Consider the following 17,053-nt stretch of genomic DNA (forward strand, 5'->3'; position numbering starts at 1 on the left):
GGGTGTCTTTGTTCTCTCGTTGTCGGGCAGCGGGACGGCAGACCGCGCATGAGAGACCGTCTCACCTATTTACTGGGTAACAAAAGACAAAGATGTCTAGCAGACAATGTTAAGTCCTGTGATGTTGGTCTCACCATGGTTAAGTCAGCCAAGACTGGCTATGAGTGTGCCACCTGATTCATCGGGATCACGCATGCGTATTGTTGCTGAGCAGCTGTTTGTTGGCTATAATTTACTGAGTCACCTGTCCCCAGTGTAGTTTCTATGACTCCCACTGTCGGTCTGTAACGTATGCTTCTGTCATGTCGTGCTGTGTTATTCATCAAGTTAGTTTACAGACTTGTTTTTGGTTTCAAAACGGTTTTAGATTATGTGGGTGTCTGCTAATGGCATGGTTCTATTATTTGATCGTGACACCAGGTGGCAACCGTGTCCTGGGAGCATCGATTGAATGTAATTGAAGAAAACCTGACCCCTGTAGGCCCGGAGAGATATTGCAATATGTCATAATGCGCCTGATTAAAAACCAGTGTGCACGCGTATGGGTCAAAAGCAGTATACTTTGCAAGGCTGTGCGTTCGGCTGTACGCGTACGCTCGTGTACACGTAAAAAAACGAAGTATGCCACAGGCTTAAGACTAGGGATGCACTGATACCAGTATCGGGTATCGGCCCAATACCAAGCTCATGTACTCGTACTCGTACTTGTAATGACACACCGATACCAATGACCGATACCTCACGTGACATACATAGAGCCCTATGATTTGGGGAGTTGTGGCCTAATGGTTAGAGAGTCGGACTCGTGACCAGAAGGTTGCCGGTTCGATTCCCAGGGCCGGCGGGTAACAACTGAGGTGCCCTTGAGCAAGGCACCTTACCTTACCCCTACTTGTTCCCAGGGCGCTGCAGTGATAGCTGCCCACTGCTCCGGGGGTACGTGTGTTCACCACTTGCTGTGCGTGTGTTCACTACTCTCTGGTTGGGTTAAATGCAGAGGTCACATTTCGTTGCCTTGTACTTGTACATGTGCAATGACAATAAAGTTGAATCTAAATCTAAATGATTTCCGCAATGCGGAAAACGCAGACAGAATCCAGGCATAAAAACAGAATTTGCTGTACACCACGGAATGACACGGAATCTGGCAAATATATAATTTCCTAACAAGAAATTAGCGCTGAACCGCTAACAGCTAACGTAACAGCTAACGAAATATTCAGATACTGTTTAAATATGTATTCTGCTTATTTTGCGTGAAAGAGTGGTGCCTGAACGCATTGTGCTTGTGAAGCTTTCAGAGCCAGCGTTTCACTGCATGAGGACACAAAGAATAAAAAGTGTTTCGAGTCTGACGTCATCACGCAACAGTGTTTTTTAGGCGATTTTAACAATCAAATGTAGTTTAGATGGTTAGAGTAAGGTTAGGGTGTGGGTTAGGGTAAAGGTATTGTAAGACTTGAAACACCAAGGATTTAGTCAAAACCAACAAGCCACGCCCACGGGTCTGATGACGTCATACTCGAAACACAAAGGATTTAGTGAGAGCCTAAACCCAATACCATTTGCGGCGTCCCATCAAAATAAAAGTCCAGTTGACTTGAACAAGTTATAATACACTCACATTTTATGTCGATAACAATTTACTCGAAATAAGTTAAGATGATCGAGTTCAAAGTCATGCACGTGCGTGCGGCTTATGCGCATAACACATACAGCAGACTCATGGAAAAACGCAATGGCTATCCACTTATTACATTACTTGGCTACCGACACACCTTAGTTTTGCATTTTTCTTTTATAGAAATAAAAAGAAAGTTCATTTGAACTATAGACGCAAGAGTTTGCGAGGCGCACGTTTGTCAGCGGGAGCTGCAGTCGTGAGGCGCGATAATTGACAGGTCAAGGCGGAGGAGAGCTTTTATTAATACATTTTTAATATAATAAATTTCTTCGTTTAATATAAGTAGCGCTGTCCTTGTTTTATTGTTGCATTTTCATTTAAAATAATAATAAACCACAAATTGTTGAAGTAAGGGGAAAATCCGAAGATCTTTGAATTTATTTACGTTACAAAACAGGTACAATGTTATCAGTCTTATTCGTTTTGTTAATAAACATTCTGTTTCATATAAGCAAGTTTGTCAGTGTACTATTTTTTTGGTTGTTTAATTAAAATTAAATAATGAATTAATAACTATTGGTATCAAAAGAAAATGTTGTTTTTCCTTTGGATACCATCCGCCTTTGTTAGTAAAAGTTTACCATAAGTGCGTTTGTAATGATACTAGGCTATTTTATGATTGTTGAGTTTTTCGTTAAGAATAATAATGATGAAACATTTTAAGCATTTGTTTTAGTCAAAGAAAAAAGATCTAAAGCTGCAGATCAAAATAAGCGCTATAGATATATACATCTATATATCGCTTTTATAATGTGTGGTATCGGTAACGTATGTTGTCACAAGTTTATTAAATCCTCACCGGCATTCCTAAAGCATACATTACCATCAGGGTTTTTAAGTTTGCATTGATCGCATGTGGACAGCTTATCAGTTATTTTATTCAAAATGGTTTAGCACATCATTTAACTGTTATTTTAGTTTCTGCTCATGTAATACAAATAATTATGTTATTTATGCGAGACCAGTGGCGTAACTTTTTCAAAAGTGGTTGGGACAAAAGTCCGCCCCCACCCGCTACAGTTCTTTATTGGTTTACACATTTTTTTGTGCTTGGACAATGGATGTGAAGGCGCGTTCACAGCGTGTTTGTTCCACAAGCTTAGTTTTATTCAAATATGTGCTCGGGACACAATTGACTTGGCAAAAAGTGGTGGCGACATGTCCCACTCGTAAACAAATAAACAGCCAATCAAAATCTATTTCAAAAGGTTGTGCATTTAAAATGTGAATATACAGCGCTTTAATAAAACGGTTATTTCATAAGCGTACCATGGTTACGTAATATAAAACGCATCAAATAAAGTGTAATGATATTAATAAAAAATATTATTGCTTAATTGCCAAGCCAAACAATGTAATAAGCGTACTATACTTGAGCCCATACAACACGGCACAAACAATCAGAATCAAGGACCAGAACTAGCCGAGACTGGGGTCACCAAGTGGCTGTTGTAGTGTGTAAATAGTTTTGTGATCAAGCATTGTCTCAGTGGATGTAATGTGAGTCTAGCTTTACGGTGACTGTGCAGTGAATTACAGTGCCGCCCGTCACCTCAAGCCCTCTTATGATAATGACCTTGTGATGTTGGTTTTAGTTTCAGATGGACTGCGGTAATATCTTATAAAGCAGTTATGTGCCGATAAAGCCCTGGGGGTAAATAAATATTTTGATATTTTTAAAATTAGGAGCATTGACGCCACATGGCACGACCTGACCTTTCTTTTGGTTTTTCCATCAGGGATTTATCTTCATCTTTTGAATTCTTCTTGTATAAATGAAAGTTGCATCTAAATCTTGTGGCTGAATTCACTTTAGGCACATAGTATCGTTGCTCTTGATGGAGTGTGTGGTCTGAGTGTTTTTCATACTTTCAGCTTGGCCACTCTTATCTTTTGTTGGAGGAAATTGGTGACTCGAATCCAGGGCCCTGCAGGATACTAGACCCCCACGCTACCCCCCACCTCTCAGCAGACAGCATTTAGTCCCAGTTGGCAGCTGTCCTGTTTTCTCTCCATTTAGCCTTGAGTGTATAAGAACAGTCTGGCTTTGAAACAGAACAACGTACTTGTCTTGAAGCTCAATTCTCAGTCCTGTTCAATTTGTTTTAAACATCTGCTGTATACTGCGCTCATTTTTGTAAATACTATTATTTAAACTGTTTGCCTGTGACTGTTTGATTGTACAACAGAGTGGCTTTGAAAGCATCGATCGGGCATTGACACGTGTGTTTTACTTGCTTTATAGATGGTCAGGTCATCCCTCTGGTGGAGCTGTCAGCCAAACAGGTGGCATTTCATATTCCGTTCGAGGTGGTGGAAAAGGTCTATCCTCCCGTTCCTGAGCAGCTGCAATTGAGAATTGCATACTGGAGCTTCCCAGAGAATGAAGAGGACATCAGGTGAAACCTCACAGATTTTTTAACAGCTTTGTGTTTGCAGGAAGTTTATTCTATGATTCCATGGTCTTACATTTGGAGTTTTATAGTGCGTGTAAGCGGAAAAGCGGATTACCTTTAAGATTAATTTTGGAAGCACAGCATTTCCATAATACATTATGGCATGACGAGATGTTAGATGTGTGAATGGCTGCTTTAATCCTCCCCTTTTCTTGTCTTTGCAGATTATACTCATGTCTGGCCAACGGCAGCCCGGATGAGTTCCAGCGCGGCGAGCAGCTCTATAGGGTGAGAGCTGTGAAAGATCCTCTGCAGATAGGTGAGAAACCAAAGACATCCCACACACATCCACCAAAAGCATTTACCACACCCAACACATCTTTCTGTCAAGAGTGCTGTGCTTTCGAACTGTCCTGAAAGTCCCTTGAGGTAATTTGCTCAGCTGCATTAAGAGCATTATCATCAATCGTAAAATTGATTCAAACTCGTTCCTTTATGCACAGAAACTAAATAAACAGTTTAGTTTGCCCACCTGTCTGCCGAGTTAACTCTCAAGTTCTGGTTTTTGGCTTTGGTTTGCTCAAATGTGTTTTTAAAGCCTGAGGAAGTATCAGAGGCATGACGCATAAGGTTGAGTGTATGTGTGAGTGGTCTGTGCACAGGCTGTGTGAATGAACACTGTTGTTGGAAAGCATTCATTCACATGCGGTGGGCTGTACAGCAGTAGAGGCGCATCATGGCCCGAGGCCTGACCCAGCCCGCACACTCGCCCTCCAGCAACTCTGCCTGCATTACCATTAGCAGACTATTTAAATTACTCTTTAGAAGGCTAAACATTCTCAAACCAGCACTGTTTGATTAGGTTTGAGCTAAACTTAGCACTACAATGCATTTAGGTGGTTGTGCCAGACTTTTGGCATAAAGTTTTTCATCATATTTAACGGTATAGTTCACCCCAAAACATTTACTAATTCAGTCGCATTCCATTTAAAACCTGTATGACTTTCTTCTGCAGAACACAAAAGAAGATATTTTGAAGAATGTTGGAAACCAAACAACACGGTCCCCCTTTGACTTCCATTAGTTGGGTACAAATCCACGGAGAAGTTTCTCAAAATATCATCTTTTGTGTTCCACAGAAGTAAGAGTCATACACAGGTTTTGAAGGACATGAGAGTGAATAAAAGACATCACATTTGAGTTTGGCTGAACTATCCCTTTATCTTCCTGGTGGCATGCGTCTTGTTGGTTACATCTTGATCAACTAATGGAATTGGTTCCTCTGTTGGTTCCTCTGAGTTTATTGTGGTTGCTGATATTAGATTTTTAAAGGTGTAGATTGTAGCAATTTAATGTAACTTTCTAATCTAACTTTCCTGGCCAATGAGTGACCACCCACTGCGCTCCTAACGGCCCCTAAAGGCCGAATCGAATGTTGTCAGTCACTCCACCAGAATGAAGCCAGAACGGCCTGACACAGAACAGCTGCTCCTAAAAGGGAAGTGATTCCAAAACTCTCCTCTCTGTACTTTGTTTAACCTTGCACTGAGAGTGCAATGCTAAAAAGATGGTAAGCTCCAAGGATCAGCCTTTACACGACATGCCCAAACATCTAGCAACCCAGTGACTTTTGCAGCTATTGTGTGCTTGCCAGCTCATCCAGCTGTTTGCTAATTTAAAGAAAAGAGTCTGTTTTTAATACAAAGTTAATCAGGATTGATTGTGAAATTCTTTAAGCTTTTGTTTTAGTGTGGACAGCTTACAAGAGAATGTGGGTCAGGAATAAAGCACTAGAGTGGTTCTTTTGGCATGGTCAGGTATACTGAAGGAAAAAAAGAGGCCGTGTAGTAAAGTTGGCCTGAGGATACCTGTGGAACAGCAGTTATAAGCTGAAACCACCCACTGCCCCCACCTCTGCTCTTACTGGCCAGAAGAGCGCTGGCTGCTGTCCAGCGGGTAAAAGCTTTTGGACAACCCCCTACACTCCACTGTACACACACAACTTTTTGGACTCTGTTTCTCTGTCTCAGATGTTTTTCATTTCCTGTATGGCCTGCATACAGTGCAATGCATATTCAGTTATTCTTACAACAGTCAGCTCCCTTAACGTTTGAAACATTAACTTTCTCCAAACATTTAAAAAAATCTCTCTGGAACACCCAAAGATTGGTTAATAGGTCTTTTTTTCACTATTTTTTATTGTCTTTAACAGGTTTCCACCTCAGTGCCACAGTAGTGTCGCCCCAGGCTGGCCAATCAAAAGGAGCCTATAATGTGGCTGTTATGTTTGACCGCTGCCGCATCACTTCCTGCAGCTGCACCTGTGGAGCAGGAGCTAAATGGTGCGCCCACGTCGTTGCCCTCTGCCTCTTCAGAATTCACAATGTAAGGGATTTTAGGCACACATATTGTCCTGTGGTGTTTTCTTAAAAGCTGTTTGTGGTTTGTAGGTAAAAAAGAGAACAAATTGCAGTGAATGAAATTACCCCTGTGTTAAAGTGAGGTTCACCCAAACATGAAAATTCTGTCATTATTTACTCACCTTCTTGTCATTTCAAATCTGAACTTTCTTTTTTGTGCAGAACACAAAAGATATTTTGAAAAATGTTGGTATACGAACAGTGGTGGCACCCATTCACTTCTATTGTATAGACACAAAGCCAATGCAAATCAATGGGTACCACCGTTGTTCGGTCACCAACATTGCTTAAAATATCCTCTTTTGTGTTCTGCAGAAGAAAGTCATGTAGGTTTGAAATGACATGGGGGTGAGTAAATGATCAAAGAATTTTCATTTTTGGGTGAACTATCCCTTAAAGGCGATCAAATACGAAGCCTAAAATAAAATAAAAACACATGGGGTTACTTGGAGAGAAATAAAACGTTTAATATTGCTTTAGTTAAGTTTTAATGTCTGTTAATATACTCACACTACAAATCCAACCCCCAAGGTTTGAAAAAACATCTCTCACTGTTTTGCAACACAACATACACACAAACATTTTAATATGCACAATGGCCCGCCTCTGATGGACATATCTGTGGGGATGATTTCACATCCAGCGATCTGTCTCTAGGCTTTGTCTATCTGTGCAGAGTGACCGTGGGCGTGAGAGCACTGAGAAGCTTTTGATTAGGTTTGAAGCCTCCCCGTGGAGCGAGGAGGGTGGAGAGAGGGATCTGCTCGGTCATGATATCCCCCACCCCCTGTAGGAGGCCCTGCCACAGTCAGATAGACCTGTTGGCCCGGGCCGTGGGTGGCGTTTAGCATTTGCATGTGGGCTTCTGTCTTGTGCCGGTTGCTTCTTGGGGGAAATTGTAACAAACTTATTTTGCATAATGCTGCATGGTTTGGTCATAAACCACGAATACATAATTACTCTGTGCGGTTTCTGTTAAATGTTGGTCCACAAAATAAAAACACTATACAGTAAATGAACGCATCCAAGTTTTCTTTAAAGTTAAAAGTTGATACATTTGGTAGAGTCAAAGTGTCATAGTCCATATTTACAGGTGAGGTCGACTCTTATCTCAGTCTGTTGGCAGCAGTCTTCCAGACTGTTTGACTTAACAAGTCACATAAAATTTTGTCATTCTGACATTCTATTATTGCAAACTTTTCCAGCATTTAATCTGCTGTTGAAAATAAAGTATATACTTAGTTCTGATACGATATGCTTCATGACTCTTAGGAAGTCATGAAGTCTTATCAGCCACACACAGGAATGCCTGTAAGACATCTAAGACGTCTTGATATCTTACTAAAGTATCTCTATATTTGCGTGCTGTGGTCGGTGTGTAATGAGGTTACCTATAGTTTTCTCACATCACAGCCTAAAGTTCAGATGCTTTAGTCTCGACATTTAGCCCACCTACAGAATGTCAGAAAATAAATGATTTATAAAATTGGTTTTACCTGCTCAAGATATCTGATATTGAACAAAGAAAATCAAACTGATACAACTAGATTAAAATATGAAGGTGCAAGAGGGGTTTGTATTTACAGTGTTCCTGTGTAATGCATTGAACAAATAGAATTTATGCACAGGTCAGCATGCATGTTTAATTGTGTTATGCTTTAATGCCTTTTTAGGAATAATCACACTAAATCAACATGTTAAATTGATATTTCTAGCATAATGTAAATGTATTTGTGCATGTGTGTGTTAGTCATTAGATCACTGTTTGCATCTTAGATGTGCCCTTTAACTATTTGAGTGGGCTTGTGTGGTTTTCACATCGAGTGATCTGTCAGACTGTCCTCACAGCCTAACTCGCATCACGGCATCCCACTGGTAGTCTAAACTGCCTGTGGTTGCTTGCATTATAAAGCGGTTTTACTGACCTATATGGAAAATTGCATTTTATGTGACCATAATGAACATAATGTCCCTTAAACAGCTTTGCAATCGTAGCAACCAAAGTAATTTTCTGTTTTTTTTTTACCCGAATGCTTTATTTAAGTCTGTTTTAATGACATAATGCATGCTGTTTGGTTATTTAGCAGATGCTTTTCCACATTTGCCATTTGCTTTAAATTGCAAACGGTGTTGTTTCTAGTTATTGCTAAATGTATTAAAATACCTTTATTTGACCAGAGATTAACCCTGCTATTATGGTTATTTGGAATTTATTTGGTGTGAAAATGTCTTAAAATGGGTCATTTTGATACAGTGTGTGGAAGTATTTGAACCCTCAAAGCTTTTGTTAGTCTCCGCCACACAGCTTATCCAGCTCTGTATCGAGCGTTGGCCAGAAATCTTAAACGTTTTCATTCTTCATTCTTCGTCCTCCCGAAGAAGTCCAGGCACATTCTTCATCCATCCTCCTCACCTCCTCATCCTCTGGCTCTCAAACATGGCCGGCACATTTTCTTTCAGTAACTCCCGGCACGACCCCCACAGCACACTGCATTTTTTAAATAACCCACACCATGAGCTGAAAAGAGAATTAGTTTCTGATCTCCTTAAAGCATGGCTGTCTGGAGCTCATATATTATACATGGGCGTTTGCAAATGAGGGGGTTTCTAAACCTGCAGAAGATCAGGTGATGGCGCACTGGGACAGCCACCTGAAGGCATCAAAGCCTCCAGACGCATTAGAAATGCAGTGTTTGTTAATGAGCAGTCTGCAAAGAACAGAAGTTTGAATCCGGTTATTTGCGTCGGACATTATCGACTTGAAATATCTGTGAGTCATGATATGTGTGTTCCTGTAGGCATCTGCGGTGTGTCTCCGAGCACCTGTGTCAGAGTCCCTGTCCAGATTACAACGGGATCAACTTCAGAAGTTTGCACAGTACCTCATCAGTGAACTCCCACAACAGGTGAGGCCTCATTGCCTATTGCTTCTGAGCTCTGAAGTCAATTATCATGAAAAAGGAATTTTAAGTAATGGAAACCTGGAAAAAGGAATTTTAAGTCCTTGAAATAAATCAAATCTACACATTACACATTATCTCTGGCTGTATTGTGTCACCAGATCTTACCGACAGCTCAGCGTCTCCTGGATGAGCTCCTTTCTTCCCAGTCTACTGCTATTAACACCGTGTGTGGAGCTCCGGGTATGCACTGACCTACAAACCACTATTAATAACCACATTATTTTTTTCTTTCTCAGTCTCGGTTAAGATTTTGAATGTTCACTTTGTTAATTCTCATTTTTCTGTTTAAATGATTGGATTCGCAGATCCTACCGCAGGCCCTTCAGCTTCTGACCAGAGCACTTGGTATTTAGATGAGTCCACCCTCAGTGACAACATAAAGAAAACCCTGCACAAGTTCTGTGGCCCATCACCTGTTGTATTTAGGTAAAATAAACCAAACCCTGTTGTCATCCATATTCTTAAAACACTGCTTTATTGTTTATCCAGTGTCAAGTTAGCAAGAGTGCTGTTGTGCTGAATATCAGCATAGTAGTTCAGCAACAGCACAATTGTGAGTGTTGATATTGCTTATATATAACAAGATTCTATATTAAGTTACATTAAAGGGCTAGTTCACCCAAAAATAAAAATTGTCATCATTTATTCACCCTCATGTGGTTCAAAGTTTTTTTTCTGTGGTACAGAAAATAACATATTTTGAGAAATGTCGCAGTGGTTTTGTGTCCATACAGTGGAAGTTAATGGGGGCAAATGTTTGGTTACAAAGATTTGCCATAATATCCTCTTTTGTGTTCTGAACAAGAAAGTAAGTCATACTGGTTTGGAATGACATGAGTAAATGATGAAAGAATTTTATTTTTGAGTGTACTGTCCTTTTAAAGTGGTCGGTGTGCCAGTCAACCAGTTCTTTTCATTCTTTATTTAATCATAATGCGAGGGAGATTTAACAGTTCTTTTGCTCTGTCACTTGTTCTCAGTGATGTGAACTCCATGTATCTATCATCCACTGAGCCTCCCGCAGCCGCGGAATGGGCTTGTTTGCTGAGACCTCTGCGAGGAAGAGAGCCAGAGGGCATCTGGAACCTTCTGTCCATCGTCAGAGAGATGTTCAAGAGGAGGGACAGTAACGCTGCTCCTCTTTTAGAGATCCTCACCGAACAGTGTCTCACCCATGAACAGGTACTGAACCTCATTCAGCCACACCACATTCAACTTATTTATCTGAATGGCTTTTGACCAATTGGAATCAAGAATTCCAGAGTGCTGCTTAATAATCCCTCTCACGCTTTAATGACTGCTGTAATGACTAGACTAATGTCTGCTGTTCTCTCTTCATCCAGATTATTGGTTGGTGGTACAGTGTGAGGACATCTGCCTCTCACAGCAGTGCCAGCGGGCACACAGGCCGCAGTAATGGCCAGACAGAGGTGGCAGCGCATGCCTGTGCCAGTATGTGTGATGAAATGGTGGTCTTATGGAGAATGGGAGTGTTAGATCCAACCATGAGCCCACAGAGGTGAGCAACTGAGCAGAGCTTTTTCTAAACTTGAATAACTTTAGGCTGTTGAACTCTTGAGGATTTGTGGTTATATTTGTGCCAATGTTCTCTGTCTGTGTTTCCTCAGGCGTTTAGAACTTGCTGCCCAGCTGAAGCAGTGGCACCTAAAAGTTATAGAGATAGTGAAACGTGGACAGCATCGCAAGTCCTTGGACAAACTCTTCCAAGGCTTCAAACCAGCTGTGGAATGCTGCTACTTCAACTGGGAAGTCGCCTATCCGTTACCTGGCATCACCTATTGCGGTGCGGATAAGAAAAATGCCTCATTTTGTTGGTCCAGGGCAATGCAGCACCTCCGAACTAAAGCTGGGGCTACTGGGGATTCTCAAGATCCTGGAACCCGCAGCGGGATGTCTGAAGCTAATTCCGCCGAACACAAGTCACGGAGCAGCTCCCACCCTCCCCAGCAGGAAGTGGCTGTCCGACCTAAAGAGACCTTGGTGAGCAAGAGAAAAGGAGTGTCGGGGGTCAACAGCACCAGTGGTGGGGTGTTGGTGCGTCTGGGCGGTGGGGTTGCTCTCTCTCTTGAGGAGGGAGGAAAAGGCATGTATAAATCCGGCTCCTCTCCATCAACTGGTAGCAAAACCAAGCTAACACAAAGCAACAAGGGCTCGTGTGGAAGTTCAAGTGGCCTCGGTGGGAAGCACCCTAGCGCTAAACGGCGAACCAGCAGCGAGGACAGTTCTCTAGAGCCTGATATGGCAGAGTTGAGTCTGGATGATGGCTCCAGTCTGGCACTTGGGGCAGAGGCCAGTAACACTTTTGATTTCCTTCCACCTCCGCCTGAGATGCTACCTTCACCCAGCCCCCTTCTTCGCGAGCCACGCAAATTCGGCAGCAGCGGCGCTTCGAAGGATCGCCCGTTTGAGACTAAACGTGCACCACAATCTGCTCCTGATGGCCATACCTGCTTTTCGAAAGAGAGCTCCATGACGGCCTCGGTTGTGGTAGTTATGGAGAAAGAGGTTGAGGTAGAGGCAGATCTGGATGAGAATGGAGGAGATGAGGACCCGGTTGATGATGCTCAGCCCTCTGCGTCGACCACCGGCAAGGCTCAGCAAAGCCGGATAGAGGGAGATGGGAGTGGGGCTTCAGGAGGGTCTCCTGGACCACAGGCAGCTGAGGCGGTGGCTGGTGGAGATGCAGTGGGTGATGATGACTATCAAGCATACTACCTTAGCGCTGCATCGGAAGAGGGAGTGGAGAGAGGGGTTGCGGATAGCAACCATGAGGAAGAACCGGACATCTTTGCTGGGATTAAACCTCTGGAACAAGAGGGCAGGATGGAGGTAAAATATTTTTTTAAGACCATCTAGACTTTTTATTGTCCAAATTGGATTCTAATATAGTCTGATTGTATTGTAGGTGCTGTTTGCCTGTGCTGAGGCTCTTTATGCTCACGGCTACAGTAATGAGGCGTGCCGATTGGCTGTCGAACTTGCTCGAGATCTTCTGGATAATCCACCCGACCTCAAGGTGGAGCAGCCCCAGACAAAGGTACCAAATTTGACAGTAGGATGTTATGCGTATAGCCGTGCTGATGCTCACAGATGAGATTGAATGGATCCTTGCCTTTCCTAGGGTAAAAAGAGCAAGGTGTCAACCACTAAACAGACTCAGGTGGCCACAAACACCCTGTCTAAAGTAGCCTTCCTGCTAACTGTGCTGAGTGAGAGACTGGAGCTCCATAACCTGGCCTTCAACACTGGCATGTTCTCTCTGGAGATGCAGAGACCTCCCGCTTCTACTAAAGCCCTTGAGGTAAAACAGAATATTACATTATTTTGATACATCTAATGATCTATTTGACAGAACAGTTTAATATTATTTATTGAGATATGTGTTGGGTCAGTATTGGAATGGGTAAGCATAGCGCATGCGTATTGTGTGTCATATGTATGATGTAGGGTTTTAAATCTCTGAAGTCTGAGCTTTTGTGTTCTTGTGTTAGGTAAAGCTGGCATATCAGGAGTCAGAGGTGGTGGCTCTGCTGAAGAAGATTCCTCTTGGGATTGTAGAAATGACTTCCATAAGGGACAGAGCTGAGCAGCTCCGTGATGGAAACTTCTGCGACTATCGGCCTGTTCTGCCCCTCATGCTTGCTAGCTTCATATTTGATGTGCTGTGCACGCCCGGTAAGTCAAATGTCTGCCACATGAGCATTTTAAAAATCCCCCAAACTCCCAATGCACATCTATCATTATGCTTTCCATTCAAACAGTGGTGTCTCCCACGGGCTCTCGACCTCCTAGCCGTAACCGTAACAACGAGATGCCTGGCGACGAGGAGCTGGGCTTTGAGGCTGCTGTAGCAGCTCTTGGTAAGAGTTAATTCATGTGAAATGCACAAAAGCATCCAGTACTGCTGTGTGTTAGACATTTTTTCTCCATTTGTGTTTTACTCATTTCTCTTTCTCGTTCTGCTGTTTCATTTTTTCAGGTATGAAAACTACAGTTAGCGAGGCAGAGCATCCTCTCCTCTGTGAGGGGACACGGAGAGAGAAAGGAGACCTGGCTCTGGCGCTGATGATCACGTATAAAGATGACCAAAGCAAGTTAAAAAAGGCAAGAACCTTGAAAAAAAACTCTCCTCTTACATACTCTGCTTGATGCTGGTAAAATTTGAGTGTTCATGTCTGATTTTTTCTTTTTGTAGATTCTCGATAAGCTCCTTGATCGTGAGAGCCAGACCCATAAGCCTCAGACTCTGAGCTCCTTTTACAGCAAACCAGCCAACAGCAGTCAGAAGAGCCCATCCAAACATTCCACCCATGGTACCAGTGGTGCCACGGGCGGAGTGTCAAAGCACGGCCCGTCAGCATCATCGGCCGCTGTGCAGGGTGTGAGCAGTGGGGGAGCGGCGGCACAGCAGGGAGGTTTAACGGGTGGAGTTCAGAGCTCAGCGTCAGGAGAAGGAGTCGGTGACAATAGAGATCAAGGTGAACCATCTCAAACAAGGTCTCACGGGTGAACAGTTTTGTCCGCTTGGATTACAAAGTAATTCCGAATGGATAGTGCCGGAAACAGAAAATGCTAATTCTGTCTGCATTTGCTCACCTTCATGTTGTTTCAAAAGCTTGTGACTAACGGTGTGAACACAGATTAAATATTTTAAAGAAGCTGTTTTCTATGCAATGGAAGTTAACTGGAATCAAAGCTCACAGCATGAGTGGGAGGAAATAACATAATTTTTGTTTTTGGGTGAACTGTTCCTTTGACAGATGTAATGTTGTGTAGTTCTTTTACAAAATAAATGCGACAGTGCCAAGAGAGGAGCTCATTTTATGTGCTAAAATGTTTGTTATTGTCTCGTGTCCTTATGGTGTTTGTTAAGATCCTGTTTAATATTTATGTCTCTCGTACTTGTTTTGGCAGAGGGTGCGCAGTCCTCCTCCTGTGAGCAGCAGAGCGAGGCTGCACCCTTCAAGCCTGAGGGCACTGTGCCCAGCCGTCTGGCGCTGGGGGGCCGCGGGGCATACAGCACACGCTGCTGGGGATCACCTGTACGGCAGAAGAAGAAACACACGGGTGAGAAACAGTGGGCTTTGCATTTTTATGTCACAAAGAGGTCATAAACCAACTCAATTCATACATTAAGTTTTGTTTAGTATTACTTTAAAGTAATTATGTATGCGTAAAGACATTTCAAAGTGTAATAAGTTGTTTTAGTCATATTGTTTCTGACCTCTGTTTTCTCAGGCATGGCAAGCATTGACAGTAGCGCTCCAGAGACCACCTCAGACAGCTCCCCTACTCTCAGTCGACGCCCACTTCGAGGGGGTTGGACAGCTGCTTCCTGGGGGAGAGGACAGGACAGTGACAGCATCAGTAGCTCTTCCTCCGATTCACTGGGCTCGTCATCATCCAGCGGCTCACGCAGAGCCGGAGGAGGAGCCAGAGCCAAGAGTACTGACACCAGCAGGTGAGACAAACCTGTGACCTTTCATCCTCATTAAAGGTGACTAAAATGTTTTTGAGGTGAATGGAGACCTGGGGAATGCTTCTCTTTATATCTTTTTTGTATATCTGTTCCATGTCGTGGACAATGGTTTTATTTGAAGCCATTATAATTCAGTTGTTTGTGATTTTACTGAGTCAGGGGTTTCATTTTAGTCAAAACTTGTTTGTTCGTCTGTGGGTTTGTTCAAAGAGGTTACACATTTTTTTTTGCCGTATCTAAATCAAGTCTGTGTAGTTGTTGGTGTTTTGACCAGCAAAAAAGTCAATTCATTTTTGCTCTGTTGGTAGTCATTTACCTCATTACATTTGTGAATTTGACAGATGCTTCTATCCAAAGTGCATTCAGGCTATATACATTTGTATTGTATTTCATATGTGTGTTCCCTGGGAATCCAATACATGACAGCTGCAGGAAAACCATTCACTATAGTGCTCACCATGTACTGAAGGAGCACATTATCCCTCTTCCATTTAGGTATAAAGGCCGTCGGCCTGAATGCCACGCTCCACATGTGCCCAACCAACCATCTGAGGCAGCTGCCCATTTTTATTTCGAGCTGGCCAAGACTGTGCTGATTAAAGCTGGAGGAAACAGCTCCACCTCCATCTTCACTCAACCCTCTGCCAGCGGAGGCCACCAGGGGCCCCACCGCAACCTGCATCTGTGTGCCTTTGAGATTGGCCTGTATGCCCTCGGCCTGCATAATTTCGTGTCTCCAAACTGGCTGTCAAGAACTTATTCGTCACATGTTTCGTGGATTACAGGTGAGAGGAAAATGTATGGTATTTGTCTTTTTGTCTTTGTATTCGACTTCAAGGGGCGAAAATTTTAAATTTTTTGAAAATTGAAAAGCCTTTGAATTTAAAACATTTTTAAGATGCATATGGTTGGAGTTGGTCAGTCAGTTTAGAATTACATTTGTAGTGGTGTAACGGCCGGGCACGCAGGGCACGCACTGCGGGAGGGACCCGCGTGGTGGGGGCCCAAAAAAATCGTATTTTTGACGTGAATAATTGGGAATTTTGTTGTAAATGTTTGCCTACCCCGCTGTTTGGTGATCACCGTCCCTGTGTCTCGATCAGCTCCCTTGCTCCCGAGATCGTGAATCAGTATATCATGTACATGGTCCGGGCACTGGAAAGGACCCTGGCTCCCTTCTCATTGGGACACCGTTCACTTATTTTCCTGTGGCGTGAATGCTTAAGCGCGTGGTGATACTTCACAGCTGGTATTAATCAACAACCGGCAAAACAGTCATCTCTCTGACTTTATTTTTTTAAATACTGGTTGAAGTACATATGAGAAACACTTTCATTAGTATGATTTGTGTGATGTATTGTACTTCGTTATATTTAAAATCCGTTACTGAGTAAAAAAAATAATGAAAACATTGCAATCAAAAAACGCGACAGGAAATTACTCCAGTGAATAATGGGCGCGAGTTTGCGCCAATACCAGAAGATGCGATGGAGACGGGGGAAGCTAGACTTTGGTAGTGCACCTGTTCTAAAGGTGAAACCCCATTGAACTCTGACTGCTGAAGACAATGAAGTAAACCCCAGGCCATATTTAAGCAACCATTTCAGCTTCAAGACAAGATAATTGGACGCTGTGCAAACCGGATTTTATAAAAATCCTTATGTGCAAGAATGTAGAAGTAAGATAAATAATATTTGTTTAAATAATGCTCGTACCCTTGTTGCATTGGTAACTAACAAGAAGTTTGGACAGTTTAGTAAAAGTCAAAACGACATTGGTGCATAAGGCTATATTTTAAGTGTTTTGTAGATGCACGGTTCACTGATGTGTCTGCACCACATTTACGCAGTGTGAATGGAACCGAACTGAAAAACGTCTGCTTTAATGACATATTTAAAGGAGCATCATATGTCTCTCTCTTCTGTAAGCGTGGGGTAAGAAAGTCACATGAATATGCTTGCCATTTCATGCATTTTGAAAAGCCTCGCAGCCCTGCCGTAAAAATGACCGTGTTGCCAGATCATATTGTTGAAAAGAACAGCAAACAATGACAAGCCCAAAATAAACCTACAAATCAACACATTTAATAA

At 42.7% G+C, this 17,053-nt stretch overlaps 1 protein-coding gene across 3 annotated transcripts in view; it reads left to right on the forward strand.

Moving 5' to 3' along the window:
• zswim8 (zinc finger, SWIM-type containing 8) overlaps positions 1–17,053 on the forward strand; it is a 42,016-nt gene that overhangs the window by 3,500 nt on the left and 21,463 nt on the right. For all 3 annotated transcript variants that reach the window (XR_008963524.1, XM_057341762.1, XM_057341761.1), the window contains exons 2-19: positions 3,930–4,083; positions 4,305–4,399; positions 6,293–6,465; positions 9,299–9,406; positions 9,562–9,643; positions 9,769–9,889; positions 10,444–10,645; positions 10,807–10,982; positions 11,092–12,313; positions 12,390–12,521; positions 12,606–12,785; positions 12,976–13,159; positions 13,246–13,344; positions 13,464–13,588; positions 13,680–13,962; positions 14,399–14,551; positions 14,723–14,945; positions 15,459–15,748. Coding sequence is in view for 2 of the 3 variants with exons in the window: in XM_057341762.1 (XP_057197745.1) it covers positions 3,930–4,083; positions 4,305–4,399; positions 6,293–6,465; positions 9,299–9,406; positions 9,562–9,643; positions 9,769–9,889; positions 10,444–10,645; positions 10,807–10,982; positions 11,092–12,313; positions 12,390–12,521; positions 12,606–12,785; positions 12,976–13,159; positions 13,246–13,344; positions 13,464–13,588; positions 13,680–13,962; positions 14,399–14,551; positions 14,723–14,945; positions 15,459–15,748 (4,002 nt within the window). In the remaining variant the exon portion in view is untranslated. The remainder of the gene's footprint in view (positions 1–3,929; positions 4,084–4,304; positions 4,400–6,292; positions 6,466–9,298; positions 9,407–9,561; positions 9,644–9,768; positions 9,890–10,443; positions 10,646–10,806; positions 10,983–11,091; positions 12,314–12,389; positions 12,522–12,605; positions 12,786–12,975; positions 13,160–13,245; positions 13,345–13,463; positions 13,589–13,679; positions 13,963–14,398; positions 14,552–14,722; positions 14,946–15,458; positions 15,749–17,053) is intronic.

The sequence above is a fragment of the Triplophysa rosa genome, linkage group LG9 (genome assembly GCF_024868665.1).
Source record: "Triplophysa rosa linkage group LG9, Trosa_1v2, whole genome shotgun sequence".
Classification (NCBI taxonomy): Eukaryota; Metazoa; Chordata; class Actinopteri; order Cypriniformes; family Nemacheilidae; genus Triplophysa; species Triplophysa rosa.